We start from the raw sequence: 14844 nt of genomic DNA, 5'->3' as shown, positions 1-14844 counted from the left end.
GGCCAACATCCTGACGATGTTTGTCTCTCGGCCAAGCCGTGTTTTTCTTGTCAAATGTTGCTCGTTTTTTATTCCTGTTTACTGGGGAAATGGTGACAGAACGAATGTCGGCCTCAAAACTGAGGATTCAAGGTAGTGATTTTCCAAAATCACTCAGCAAATAACAACCATCTGCTCCCTTGGATTCACTGAAGGACCATTTGCCTCCCTCCTGCACCCTCCCTCGTCCCTACTAAATTATACCCGTGAGTATATGAAGTGAACTTAGGCACTGCATATAAGCCACGGACTCGAAAGCAATGGGATGTAAATTTCTTTCCCTTACACCCAGGATAAAATGGGCTTAGAATTGCTTGTCAGTGTAGGCTGGGTGCGGTGGCTGACGCCTGTAATCCCGGCACTTTGGAAGGCTGAGGCGGGCGGATCACGAGGTCAGGAGATCGAGACCATCCTGACTAACATGGTGAGACACTTTCGCTACTAAAAATACAAAAAATTAGCCGGGCGTGCTGGCGGGTGCCTGTAGTCCCAGCTACTTGGGAGGCTGAGGCAGGAGAACGGCATGAACCGCAGGGGCGGAGCTTGCAGTGAGCCGAGATCGCGCCACTGCACTCCAGCCTGGGTGACAGAGCGAGACTCCGTCTCAAAAAAAAAAAAAAAAAAAAATTACTTTCCAGTGTTTACTTTGCTTTTTCTAAACAAGGACAAGGTAAATACATGGTTTATTCTTTCACTGTTATTTTGTAACAAGAGTCAACCGGAGTATAACCCAGGGAACAAATCCCGGGAGATTGGTTTTAGGCTGGAAAGATGTGAGCTTCCTTTTCCTGACTCCTGCTTCTTGAGCACGGTCCTGAGGTGTCTGGGGAGACTGGAACGGGGTGAATTTGCGTTCCACAGGCCGCCTGTCCGCCTGTCCTCTGCTCTAGCCTTTGTGAGCAGTGTTGCGGGCGGCCACTTGCATGTGCAGCTCTGGGCAGGCCCAGACCACAGCGGGGCCCCGGAGCAGATGCTCAGATATTCAAATGTCAGCCTGGGAGGACGCCGTCCCTGCAAACAGCCTCCCCTGGAACGTGCCAGAGCATCCCAACTGCCCCCTTGGCACGTGAATCATGCTTAGTCATTTGGTTCTCCCAAGAGGAAGTTTTGCTAGGAAGTTGGGGGAGTAGAAGAGAAAGAAGGGGTGGGGGTTATGGTTTTTCCTGGGCACACCAGCGACACACTTGACCTCCCTGGAGTGAGCAGCTGAGGGGCTCCCAAAGAATCCAAACCATTACGGGAGCCACTGGGCAGAAGGGTGTGGGGAAGCACGTCTGGTGGTGTCCTCAACTCCAGCCATGTTGTGTGTGGCTGCAAAAGCAGTGCTTAAAGTGAGTCCCATACTCCCCCCACCCACCCCGTCCCTACAGTTCTGTATAGATACAGTGATCAGCATCAGCACTTGCCCTGAAGCACCTGCCCTGACTTCATCCTGGTTTGGCCGCTCGTAGGTAAAGATGCAGCTTGCCCTGCTCCCTGGAGGGGCTGAGAGAACAGAAGGGTCCTGCCGCTGTGCTGTGGGCGTTCATCCTCAGAACCGTGGCCTCTAAACATCGGGGGGTGAGACGTAAGTAGGGCTAACACAGGGAACCAGGAAACAGTGACACTTTCCTGATAAATGCAGGGTAAGGCTGCAGATTTTGAAATTCAGTTTTCTGCATAGACTTCCGTCTCTGCAAAAATCCTCAAAAAGATATCTGCAGAGGTGCCAAGGTCTGACACGGCCTGTTAAATTAAGCCATTTCTACAGATACATAAACAGTGGCTCAGTGAAGGCATGAACAATCTCAAAGACGGGTCATCTGAGCCCAGAGCAGAGCTACTGGATGCCAAGAGTTTAGCCCTCCAGCTTCCTGGTATTCCCTTAGCCACGTCCTCGTTACCAGGCCAAAGGTGACAGGTACTGTGACACACCAACCACACAAAACAACTGTTTAACGTAATCCGCTGCTCATGGTTTATTTTCCACTGACCAACAGTCATCTGTGAGTGACGTGGCTGTGACCTGTAACTGGTGCTTGACGATTACAAACACCCACCAGCTGGTGGAGTGGACGCCCCCCTGCCCAGGTTGATGCTTCAGGAACTTTCTGGGCACAAAGTGCTTCCTGGTGGACAATTTTTAAAAACACACGGAGCCACATGGGTCACCAAGAGAAAAAAGACAGACCTTGAAATCAGTGACGCGATGGGAGGCCTCGGGAAGAATTTGGACCTGTTCTTTCTGAGGAAGTTCTTATTTTTCCTGTAACCGTGTGACGCATCACACCTGCCCCTGAACATGGGGGCCATAGTCACTGACTCTGCCGGCCTCCAACCCGTGTGCTGGTGTAGGAGGAGTTGGACACGTCCTCAAGCAGAAGTCACTTCTGCGTCCTTCTCAGTGGTAACTCCTGTCCCTGCTCAAGTGCTCCGCCCTCCCCCGCAGCTGCCTTTTCCCTTCGAAAAGCAGGATGCTTGCCGCCACGGCCGAGTTGAGGCTGTCCACACCGGGCACAACGGGGATCAGCAGCCTCTTGCCACCAGTGCTCTCGGCCAGCTGCAGGGACTCCAGGCTCACGCCGTAGGTCTCCCCGCCAATCACCACAGCTGCCGGCGCCTCCGTCCAGTCCGAGTCGTAACTCTGAACCTCAACATCAGGCAGCCAATGTTGACTGGCTCCCGTTTCTACATCTTCCTCTTCTTCATACTTGTGAAACTTCAGCAACCGTTGATTAGACACCCAGCCATGGTCACTAGCTTTATTAGACATCTGAGCCTGGGCATAAAGGCCACAGTTGTCAGCCACATAGACCCGGGTGTCAGGGGGCAGGTAATTGGGCACGGCTTCCCACTCCAGATTATTGATAATGGGCACCTGGAAGTGTGCGCCCATACCCGCCCGGAGCACTTTGGGCTCCCAGGGATCCACACAGCCTAGAAAATAAAAAGACAGGATACAATCAAGATGTTACAAATCTTCCCAGACCAGGGGACTGTGGAGTAAGTCAGATTAATTTTGGATCAGGAGATAAAGCAGAAGTTATTCTATGATAGCTTTCTTGAGAGCTGGGAACTTCTGCCTCTGACTGTGACAGCATCCAGTAAAGCAGGAGTCATTCCTGCTAGTGCTGACAATATTTTATCCATCCTTTCAACATCTCCCATACACACGTGCCAGACACTGCACAGAAGACGCAGAGAGAATTAAAGTCCCCAACCCCAAGGAACGCACAGTGTAGTGGGTGGTGGCCCTGGGTGAGTATTTAAACAGATGACTACAGTATCAGTAACTGATGTAAAAGAAGCACCAACACAGTCATAAAAAACCCATGGACAAAGCAGGGCAATGAGAAAAACCATCCGAAAGACTAGGACACCAAGAGAAAGGCCCAGGCAGAGGACAGGGCTAGAAGAAGTGGGCGAGTGGCGCAGCCTACGGACTGCAAGCGAGGTGAGTCTGCCAATCAGCGGTGCGGCTTTGGCGGTACAGGAGGTGAGCCGGCCAATCAGCAGGTAGGGGTGTGGTGGCACAGGAGGTGAGCCGGCCAATTAACGCTGGGGCTGTGGCAGCACAGGTGGTGAGCTGGCCAATCAATGGGTCGGGGTGTGGTGTCACAGGTGAGCTGGCCAATCAGCGGGTAGGTGTGTGGTGGCACAGGAGGTGAACTGGCCAATCGGTGGGCTGTGGCAGCAAAGGTGAGTCTGCCAATCAGCGGGTGGGGGTGTGGCGGCACAGGAGGTGAACTGGCCAATCAGCGGGTGGGGGGGTGTGGTGGCACAGGTGAACTGACCAATCAGCGGGTGGGGGTGTGGTGGCACAGGAGGTGAGCCGGCCAATCAGCGGTGGGGCTGTGGCAGCACAGGAGGTGGGAGGTGGGCTGGCCAACAAGGAGGCGGCCGCCTATGGGAAGCTGAGCAGTTTGGCATTTTATCTGAAGACAGTATCATGCCATTGAGGTATCTTAAGCAAAGCAGTGACAGAATCAGATCTGGTTTCATCAAGACCCACTGGGCTTCAAGGTTCATTCTGCACTGGAGCAGGGAAGGCTCTAGAGAGGAAATGAGGCAAGAGGCCACCCCGGCAGCAGCCTCAGCCTGGCCTTTGCCAGGGCCTGCTCCTCACCACAGGCGGGATACAGAGCGGCCCAGGGTGGGGCCCCACAGGGACTGCGTCACCTCCCACCCTCCGCCGCACAATTTGTTAGCGCAAGTCTTCTCCTGACGAGTTATTTTAAAAGTTCATTTGTCAAACCTCAGGATAGACGAACCAGGCAAACCAGATTTTAAAAGGAGAGTAAGACACAGAGGATGTAACAGCGCCTGCACCCCCACCACGGGCTTTGCTTTCCCTCTCCCTGCAGGAAACCAGAGACGGGCCCAGATGTGTGAGAGGAGCGGCCCAGGCTGACCCCTCTACCTGGAGGGGAGAAGGGAAAGGCGAGACTCCTCCCGTCATCCTCATGTCCTGGATACTGGGCACCACACCAAGTATTTCCCTTCTTTCCCCATTTCTTACACACCAGCCATCAGTGTCAATGTGAAAACCACACTGCTTGGATTATTTAGATTTATTTCCAAATCCCACAATAGCTATCAGAGCACTAAATAACGGGGCGAGGAAGCGGGGAACCCAGCACGCAGCTCTCACATGGCACAGAAACGTACTCTAGCAAGGCGTGATGAGAAAGAGGTGCGAGCAGCAATTCAGGCAAGTCTCAACAACGGGTGCCCTATTAGATTACTTTTAATGGTGGCTGGAGTGTTTCTGATGAATGGAACTCTCTGTCCCCTCGGCCCCAAGGTGTAATGGACATTTCAGGCATGCCCCAGCTGTTAAGCAAGTCTGTTTAGAGCCAAGCCGATTAACCCCCATTTCTGACGATGAGAGACAGAAATGTAATGAGGCGGATGTGCGTGCGGGGCATGTGACCCACGCTGAGGCTAAGGGAAACGGATCATGATGACATTAGGATTCAGAGCTTCTGACGGACGTCATTCCTAGCAGGTTTCATGATAATTTTAAAAGATAATAAACATCGGCTTGGTATGGTGGCTCACGCCTATAATCTCAGCACTTTGTGAGGCTGAGGCAGGAGGATCCGTTGAGCTTAGGAGTTTGAGATCAGCCTGGGCAACACAGCAAGGCCCTGTCTCTACAAAAAAACATAATTTTTAAAAAAGAGAATCGACATTTACTGAATTACTTGTGTGCCAGGTAAGGTGTGAAGTACCTTATGTGCAACATCTCACTTAATCCTCACAATGACCAGGGAGATTGTTATTCCTCCCACTTCACCAACGAGGAAGCTGACACTTCAGGGACTACTGCTCAGGGACCAGAGCTAGTGAAGGCAGACCAAGATCCAACCCGTGTCTGCCTGCCCAGAGCCCTAGCTCACCTAACAATGGCCGAACCTGGCTGGGCGTGGTTGCTCATGCCTGTAATTCCAGTGCTTTGGGAGACTGAGGCAGGAGGACTGCTTGAGCCAGAGCCAGTTCAACACCAGCCTAGGCAACACAGTGAGACCCCATTTCTTTAAAAAAAAGATCTACTAATCCACCTGGTATTTTTTTTTTTTTTTTTTTTTTGAGAGGGAGTCTCACTGTGTCGCCCAGGCTGGAGTGCAGTGGTGAGCTCACTGCAGCCTCGACATCCCAGGCTCAAGCAATCCTCCCACCTCAGCCTCCCAAGTTTCTGGGACTACAGGCACACCCCACCACACCGAGCCAATTTTAATTTTATTTGTAGCGACGAGGTCTCACTATGTTGCCCAGGATGGTCCTGAACTCCTGGGCTCGAGTGACTCTCCTGCTTTGGCCTCCCAAAGGGCTGGATTACAGGTGTGAGCCACCATGCCCGGCCTTGGATGCTCTTACCTTTGGTGAGTAACACTTTGCTGCAGCCTGCCCCAGCTGCGGATCTCAGAATTGTCCCCAGGTTCCCAGGGTCACGAAGATTGTCACAAATCAATAATAAAGGCAGTGAATGCTGAAGCTGAGTCTTTGGATATGCCATCTTAACATGGTCAGGTTTGGCAAAAATCCCTGAGGAAACAAAATAGATGGTTTACTTGCCTGGTGTGGGCATGGGGAATAGTCTGACTTTTCCTTTACTTATCAATCTTTATATGGTCTTAGTTACATAAAAATACATGAATACGGGCCAGATGCAGTGGCTCACGCCTGTAATCCCAACACTTTGGGAGGCCAAGGCAGGTGGATCACCTGAGGTCAGGAGTTCGAGACCAGCCTGGCCAACATGGCAAAACCTCGTCTCTAATAAAAATAGAAAGATTAGCCGAGTGTGGTGGCATGTGCCTCTAGTCCCAGCTACTTGGGAGGCTGAGGACAACACAGTGAGACTCCCTCTAAAAAAAAAAAAACAAAACAAAACAAAAAAAACACACCAATATATTCTGATTGGCAAAATTCAAACAACATACAATTCTACCATTACCACTCTCCTCCCCTCAACTGTTCTGGACTGTATCCTTTTAGAACTTGTTCTATGCATCTCCCTATATATACGCACACCTGTCCATATAGAAATGTATTTCTTGGCCGGGTGCGGTGGCTCAAGCCTGTAATCCCAGCACTTTGGGAGGCCAAGACGGGTGGATCACGAGGTCAGGAGATCGAGACCATCCTGGCTAACATGGTGAAACCCTGTCTCTACTAAAAAATACAAAAAAAAAAAATCTAGCCAGGCGAGGTGGCGGGTGCCTGTAGTCCCAGCTACTCGGGAGGCTGAGGCAGGAGAATGGTGGGAACCCGGGAGGCGGAGCTTGCAGTGAGCTGAGATCCAGCCACTGCACTCCAGCCTGGGCGACAGAGCGAGACTCCGTCTCAAAAAAAAAAAAAGAAATGTATTTCTTTTACATTAGGTGTCATACTCTGTATCATTCTGTAAGCTACTTATTTTACGTAACAACATATCTTGAACTTACCATGTCAGTATGTTTGATGCTACTTTTTTCCTTTAACTGCTTTAGGCTGTTTTTTTTTTTTTTTTGAGACAGAGTCTCATTCTCTCACTCTGTCGCCCAGGCTGGAGTACAATGGTGTAATGTTGGCTCACTGCAACCTGTGCCTCCCAGGTTTAAGCAATTCTCCTGCCTGTCAGCCTCCCAAGTAGCTGGATTACAGGGACCCGCAACCACACCCGGCTGATTTTTTTTATTTTTAATAGAGACGGGGTTTCGCCATGTTGGCCAGGCGGGTCTCAAACTCCTGACCTCAGGTGATCCGCCCGCCTCAGCCTCCCGAACTGCTGGGATGACAGGGTGAGCCACCGCGCCCGGCTTGTTTTGTAGTATGAATGTACCTCAGTTCATTTTGCTCTTCCCCTATGGACTGTTAAATTATTTGAATTTTTCTCTGTTACAAATAATGCTGCAATGGGTATCCCTGTAGTACTGTCTGCCCATGTGTCTAAAGATTTCTCTAGCATAAATACCTTGAGTGAAATGGACAAATGATGAGTGTGCACTCTGAACGTTCACACGGGCTCTTTCCGTTTATTCACATCAGGAACTCGTAAATATCTGCTTTTGGCCTGGCGCAGTGGCTCACGCTTAAAATCCCAGCACTTTGGGAAGCTGAGGTGGGCGGATCACAAGGTCAGGAGTTCGAGACCAGCCTGAACAACATGGTGAAACCCCGTCTCTAATAAAAATACAAAAACAAAAAACAAAACCTGTTTTCCAGCTCAAACCCTTCTCAACAGAGGCTCTATCACTTGTTTCCATTTTTCCCAGCATGACAGAACAAATGGCAGGCCATTATTTTAACTTGCCTTTTCCCTGATTACTAGAGAAGCTGAACACCTTACTGACCGATTGCGACCTTCTTCAGTGAGTTCCTGTGCTCCCTTAACTATCTTGTTTCTATAACCTGTGCCCATCTTCCTACCCGGTAGGCTTTTAAGAAACAGTTTGTAGGTTTAACTTAAATATTTAAAAAACAATTCTTAGCCTGCTATACTCTGATTTATCTGACGTTTATCACACATTTTAAAATTAAATGTACACTCCTAGGAAAAAGAATCTGAATTTCAAAACTTGAATGCATCAAAGTAACGACCCCTTTTTCAAATACACTGGCTCGGAAGCACTGTCTTAGGGACATACTCTGCAAAACAAAGGGGCTGTAGGTGCAGTGAACACTTGAGTCACTTCTAAGGCCTCACGCTGGAGGTGCAGAAGCCTGGGAGCTTTAGAATGGGTACAGCCACTTACTGGTGACCTCTCTGTCCTCAGTCTGATACAAAAGAGTAAAATGGAGTCTGGGACTATCTGGGAAAATGAAAACCCCAAGTGGCCTTCTTGGTGGAAAATTCTCTATTTAATAATCTCTATATTATAAAATTATATATACATTATATAATAATCTACATTATCTAATCTGCATTATAATAATCTCTGCATTATAATCTCTACAGTTTTACGGAAAGAATTTATGGGAAAAGAGAAAAACTGGAAAAAGGCTAATAACAATACTAAAAATGGCTTTACAGCACATGAAATTTCGGTGGTACGACGAAGTTATTCACATGGAGGTATCATATATCCACAAGTTTCTTTTTGAATCACCATGTTTCCTGGTAGAGGTGATAATGATAACCTTTTAGTAAATATTTAGTAAAAGATAAATCTTTTAGTAAACATTTTTTTTTAGGCCAAGCAATACTTTAAACTCTTTATGTATCATTATCAAATATTCAAACCCTTTGTAGTCTGCTCCCAAGGGACTGTACAGTTTTTTGAATCTTACTAGTATTTTGTCATATCTAATTGCTCCAATAAATGGGCTACTGACTGAAGTTAGGAGATGAATGAAGTAGTACTTGTACTGAAACATGATACAATCAAAGATTTAGGATTCTTTCTAAAGACAGTGCAGGTAAAAAACCTACCCACCACTGAAGGCAATGGAAGGGTATTAGGCGTCTGTGTGCTGAGAGAGAGCCTCCACTTCCGAGTCACAGATGGCCACAAGCCATTCAGTAGGGCAGGGGATCTTAGAAGTCCTTTACTTCGGCCGGGCGCGGTGGCTCAAGCCTGTAATCCCAGCACTTTGGAAGGCCGAGACGGGTGGATCACGAGGTCAGGAGATTGAGACCATCCTGGCTAACACGGTGAAACCCCGTCTCTACTAAAAAAATACAAAAAACTAGCCAGGCGAAGTGGTGAGCCCCTGTAGTCCCAGCTACTTGGGAGCCTGAGGCAGGAGAATGGCGTGAACCCGGGAGGCGGAGCTTGCAGTGAGCTGAGAGCCGGCCACTGCACTCCAGCCCCGGCGACAGAGCGAGACTCCGTCTCAGAAAAAAAAATAAGAAGTCCTTTACTTGTACTTGAATGCCTGTGGTGATAAGAACCCACCACACATAGACCCTACGTACGTCACTGGATTCTGGGGAATGTCTGTCTAAAGCCTGACAGGTGCTGCCAGTTCCTATCAATTTCTCCCTTATTCCTTGCCCTCAAATCTAAAATATAGTAATATAAGCTAAATAATATAAAAATTATAAAGCCAGGAAATGATGAAAGCAGGTATAATGATGAAGTTCAAGATGGGATGGCCACTGTGAGCACACGTGCCCAAAGTGACAAGCTCAGTAGAAATGAATGACACGTTCACTGAAGCATCGAGTGTGGATTAGAGGGCTGTATCTAGTGAGAATATGGTTACTTAGCATGAGTAATTCCAGGTACTTTAGTAATACAAGTCCCCATCCTAGGATCTAAGAGTTCTGATTGTAGAGTCACAGATCCCTGTGACTCACTGGATTACAGAAACAAGAGACGTCCCCCAGAATCTCCTCTCCCAACAGTTCAAGGGTTCAGTTTTCATATCTTAAATAAAACTCCGATGTCAAAAACGTATGAAAAACTTATCTTCTCATATTTAGACCAAAGACTTTGTAATTGCTAATCGACATCAGAGTTAAATAAGGTTAAGTTAGATTCAGCCAAATGAAGAAACAGAGTAGAAGACAAGGTTCTCTGTTTATTGGGCTAAACAGGGCAGTACATTATGGCTTATACCTCACTTCTTAGATCTGCTTCTAGAATAAGGAGTTTATTAACAGTTATCACCACATCAGCAGAGTTTTTGCAGAAATGAAGGGCTAACTCTTTTAGTAAACATTTTCTTAAGTTTTAATCTGACATAAAAAGTTGAAGACGTAATCTAAAAAATACAAGGTTTGAGGAATAGTGGTTCTTCCTAGAGATTATAAAGAGCCACAACACAAATGATAGTGAAAAATGGGTTTCAATTTCCATTGAAAATATTCTAAGATACACAGGTTTGAGAATTATATTTTTCTAATTGTAACATTTTGAATTTCATTTCAATGAAATCTGCTGTCCTAAGACAAGTATGAGAAATTAATCCTAGGTCTCCACACCTTAAGATACACTGCGTAAGGCTGGGCACAGTGGCTTATGCCTGTAATGCCAGCACTTTAGGAGGCTGAGGCGGGAGGATCACCTGGGGTCATGAGTTCAACACCAGCCTGGCCAACATGATGAAGCCCCATCTCTACTCAAAATACAAAAAATTAGCCAGGCGTGGTGGTGCATGCCCGTAGTCTCAGCTACTCCGGAGGCTGAGGCAGGAGAATCCCTTGAACCTGAGAGGCGGAGGTTGCAGTGGGCTGAGATTGTGCCATTGCACTCCAGCCTGGGTGACAGAGCAAGACAAAAAAAAAAAACAACAAGATACACTGTGTAATAATCACTGACCCATGATTCCTTGTGGCGTTACGAGGTCGGACCAATCCTTGATATCCTCAAATTTCACCTTAATGAGGCTGACACCTTTTAGCTTATCGACTGGCAGCTCCTTTAGGTATTCTAGACGGCTAAAGAAGAACATTTTTGGCACAGCTCCAGCCTTGAGAGCATCTGTAATGAGCCTGCGACCTTCCAGCAGGATCTTCCCTTGTTTTTCCCGAAACGGCCTGGACTTTACTATTGTCATTACACTGCTGTAGATGGAAATTAAAAAAAAAACAGGTAACTATCAACATCCTTGTTACTGAGACACGCTTAGTTGTAACAGAAATAAAGAGCTAAGGAGAGGGCCGGGCGCGGTGGCTCACGCCTGTCATTCCAGCACTTTGGGAGGCCGAGGCGGCCGGATCACCTGAGGTCAGGAGTTCGAGACCAGGCTGACCAACATGGTGAAACAAAAACAACAACAAAGAGCTAAGGGGAAACAGAAGCTAATTCCAAAGACACGTATTCGGCCCTCTGTGCATAATACAAAAACCAGCGGGCTGTACTGGAAGAAGTCCTCCATCGGGAGGAGGTTAAGGTTCCGCTGTGAGGCGGGAAGGGAAACGAGAATTTTCGACAGGCCTCAAGACCACATCACCTCAGCCTCCTGTCCCCGGGATAAGCTTTATCGTAGCGAAGCCCAGACTCTTCCCAGGTGCTGGGAGCGTGGGATGGGGACTCCTCAAGCGGTGGTTTCTCTCGTTGCTCCTGGGCACTGGCCTCAGATGCTGCCTTGCGGGGCTGCTTCCCGGGAGCGCGCTTCCGTTCCATCACCTCTCCGGAAGGAAACACCACTTTCACTGGGCTCCGGCGCAGCGCCCGGACCCAGCGCCTCGCGTCAAGGTCCCAAGGCTGCACCACCTGCAGCAACGGCCGCACGACAAACCTCGCGGTTCTCACCAGCGCCGCCATCTTCCCCGAGACCTGGGCTGCGTCACGAAAGCGCGCCGTCGGCGGCCAGTGACGTCACGGCCGGGGGCGCCCGTCGTGGGCTGAGCGGTACTGTGCGCGTGACGGCTGCGTGCGCGGGAGTCATGGCTGCTCGCAGGGCTCTGCACTTCGTATTCAAAGTGGGAAACCGCTTCCAGACGGCGCGTTTCTATCGGGACGTCCTGGGGATGAAGGTGCAGGCCGGGTTCCACAGGGGCTGGCACGCGAGGCGGGAACGGGCGCCCGAGCCGGCCCTGGCGGAGGGGGGTGGTGTCCTGAACCTCAGCCGGAGGGTGCCCGACCTTAGGTCCTGCGCGGAGTTCAGTTTCAGGAGCGGCGAGTTGCCAGTGGGGATCATAGGCCTTGGAGAGGGGACTAATCGTGTTAGGTGTGCGCAGCACGTCCTTTCGTTTAAGTCACTCGTAGATGTTTATTGAGCTCCGCCCTTGTGAAGCTTACTGTCTACTGGAAAAGACGGTAAATAAACAAAATGTTATATAATGCTTTCCAGTTAATATTTGTCTTTTCCGGTTTGGAGCCTTTGATGTAGGTAAAACCAGCATATTCAGAGTTCGGCTTCTGTCAGGGCTGGTTGGAATGGCTCCACTCGGGTACTCGGTCTCTGAATATGTGCTCCAACTCTCAACCCATCTCCTTTTCAACAGCACCCAGAAGCAGTCTCTCTCCGGTCCGGAGAAGCTGTTACTGCAGGACTCTGTTGGGGAACTGGGTTTGGGGGACCTCCTTCGATAAGCCTGGGAGGTAGGGAGCACACCAGTAAGGAAGACTTGAAAGGTGCAAGAGCGCGGTTTAGTGTGGAGAAGGTGCGGTAGACGGGGTCTGAATTCGTCAGATCATTTTTAAAATATCTGCTATTTTGCCGGACGCAGTGGCTCACGCCTGTAATCCCAGCACTTTGGGAGGCTGAGGCGGGTGGATCACGAGGTCAGGGGATTGAGACCATCCTGGTTAACACAGTGAAACCACCTCTCTACTAACAATACAAAACATTAGCCAGGCGCGGTGGTGGGTGCCTGTAGTCCCAGCTACTCGGGAGGCTGAGGCAGGAGAATGGCGTGAACCCGGGAAACGGAGCTTGCAGTGAGCCGAGATCGCGCCACTGCACTCCAGCCTGGGCGACAGAGCGAGACTTCGTCTCAAAAAAAAAAAAAATCTGCTATTTTTAGGGTACTACATTGAGTTTTGGCAACAAAGGAACAAAGGTTCAAATGACCCTGATGGATATTCTCCATTAGAGCTCATGGCCTGGGTTGGGGTGGGAGATGGAACTGAATTTGTACGTAGGTGATGGTAATGGAAGTCAGAATTTGATAGTGAAAAACCACAAAACTTTCGATAGCGGAAACCACAGAGCTGTCCCTTGTTAGTATTTCTTCGTTGATCAAAAGGTTGCTATAAAGATTAAACGTGTGCCGGGCGCGGTGCCTCACAACTGTAATCCCAGCACTTTGGGAGGAGGAGGCGCGGATCTCTGGAGGTCGGGAGTTGAACACCAGCCTGGCCAACATGGTGAAACCTCGTCTCTACTAAAAATACAAAAATTCCCTGGGCGTGGTGGCGCACACCTGTAATCCCAGCTACTCAGGAGGCTGAGGCAGGAGAATTGCTTGTACCTGGGAGGCAGAGGTTGCAGTGAGCTGAGATTGCGCCATTGTATTCCAGCCTGGGTGACAAAAGCAAAACTCCGTCTCAAAAAAAAAAAAGATTAAACACCTTATTATGTGTATAGTATTTAACATATAGATGAGAGTACATTATATAAGTATTAGCAACTATTATGAAAATACAAAAGGAGAGGTTTTTGCAACCTGGATGATGAGGAAATAATTCATGTAGACCTTGTATTTCAGTTGACTTTTTTTTCATTCTCCTGCCTCAGCCTCCCCAGTAGGTGGGACCACAGGCGGTCGCCACCACTCCTGGATCTTTTTTTTTTTTTTTTTTTTGTATTTTTAGTAGAGACGGGGTTTCACCTTGTTAGCCAGGATTAGAGTTGACTTCTAAAGTTGAGATATCGACAGATAGAGGAGGAGCTACATAGTAACACTGAAGAGCCAGTGCAGTGATGGCATATGTTTGTGAAGCCACTGGTTTTATGTGCCTTTAGTTGAGGTTGCTTAGTTGAAGTTGAGGAGATGGGACAGGACGGACAGGTCGGCATTGCTTCTAATAGTACTTGAATGCTATGCTAAAGAATTTGGATTTTGAGACAGAGTCTCGCTCTGCCGCCCAGGCTGCAGTGCAGTGGCCGGATCTCAGCTCACTGCAAGCTCTGCCTCCCGGGTTTACGCCATTCTCCTGCCTCAGCCTCCCGAGTAGCTGGGACTACAGGCATCTGCCACTGCGCCCAGCTAGTTTTTTTGTATTTTTTTTTTAGTAGAGACAGGGTTTCACCGTGTTAGCCAGGATGGTCTCGATCTCCTGACCTCGTGATCCGCCCGTCTAGGCCTCCCAAAGTGCTGGCTTTACAGGCTTGAGCCACCGCGCCTGGCAATAAGGATGATTTTTTTTTTTTTTTGAGGCGGAGTCTTGCTCTGTCGCCCGGACTGGAGTGCAGTGGGGGATCTCAGCTCACCGCAAGCTCCGCCTCCCGGGTTTACGCCATTCTCCTGCCTCAGCCTCCCGAGTAGCTGAGACTACAGGCGCCCGCCACCTCGCCCAGCTAGTTTTTGTATTTTTAGTAGAGACGGGGTTTCACCGTTTAGCCAGGATGGTCTCGATCTCCTGACCTCGTGATCCGCCGTCTCGGCCTCCCAAAGTGCTTGGATTACAGGCTTGAGCCACCGCGCCCGGCCAATAAGGATGATTTTTAATAGTCTGAGCAGAGCATTGGGAACTTGAACTGGCAGGAGCTGTGGGAATCAAAAAGGAAGACTAAAGCTAACACATGGAGAGCCTGCTGTGTTTAGGGTCCTGTGAGATGTTTTAATAACTTCCATTCCTATCACATGTTAGGAGACTGAGAGGCCGGGCGCGGTGGCTCAAGCCTGTAATCCCAGCACTTTGGGAGGCCGAGACGGGCGGATCACGAGGTCAGGAGATCGAGACCATCCTGGCTAACACGGTGAAACCCCGTCTCTACTAAAAA

The 14844-nt window shown here is 49.1% G+C and overlaps 1 protein-coding gene across 2 annotated transcripts; it reads right to left on the bottom strand.

Annotated features, from left to right (window-relative positions):
• Window positions 1–1972: 1972 nt before the first annotated feature.
• On the bottom strand, window positions 1973–12232 carry MRM3 (mitochondrial rRNA methyltransferase 3). Of its 2 annotated transcripts, none has more exons than XM_026450480.2 (4): window positions 11404–12232; window positions 10770–11014; window positions 5899–6066; window positions 1973–2955 (listed from the first exon to the last, which is right to left on the bottom strand). In XM_026450480.2, the coding sequence occupies exons 1-4, from the start codon at window positions 11715–11717 to the stop codon at window positions 2420–2422; spliced, it is 1263 nt and encodes a 420-aa protein (XP_026306265.1). In that variant the 5' UTR covers window positions 11718–12232; the 3' UTR covers window positions 1973–2419. The 2 variants fall into 2 exon arrangements, with proteins under 2 accessions (XP_026306265.1, XP_023049109.1); XM_023193341.1 differs by lacking the exon at window positions 11404–12232 and adding an exon at window positions 7478–7686 and having other exon boundaries at window positions 10770–10882.
• Between the last annotated feature and the right edge of the window lie 2612 nt (window positions 12233–14844).

This window comes from Piliocolobus tephrosceles, chromosome 16 (assembly GCF_002776525.5).
Source record: "Piliocolobus tephrosceles isolate RC106 chromosome 16, ASM277652v3, whole genome shotgun sequence".
Taxonomy (NCBI): Eukaryota; Metazoa; Chordata; class Mammalia; order Primates; family Cercopithecidae; genus Piliocolobus; species Piliocolobus tephrosceles.
The sequence above is the reverse complement of the archived record's forward strand: the minus strand, read 5'-3'. Positions and strand labels throughout refer to the sequence as shown.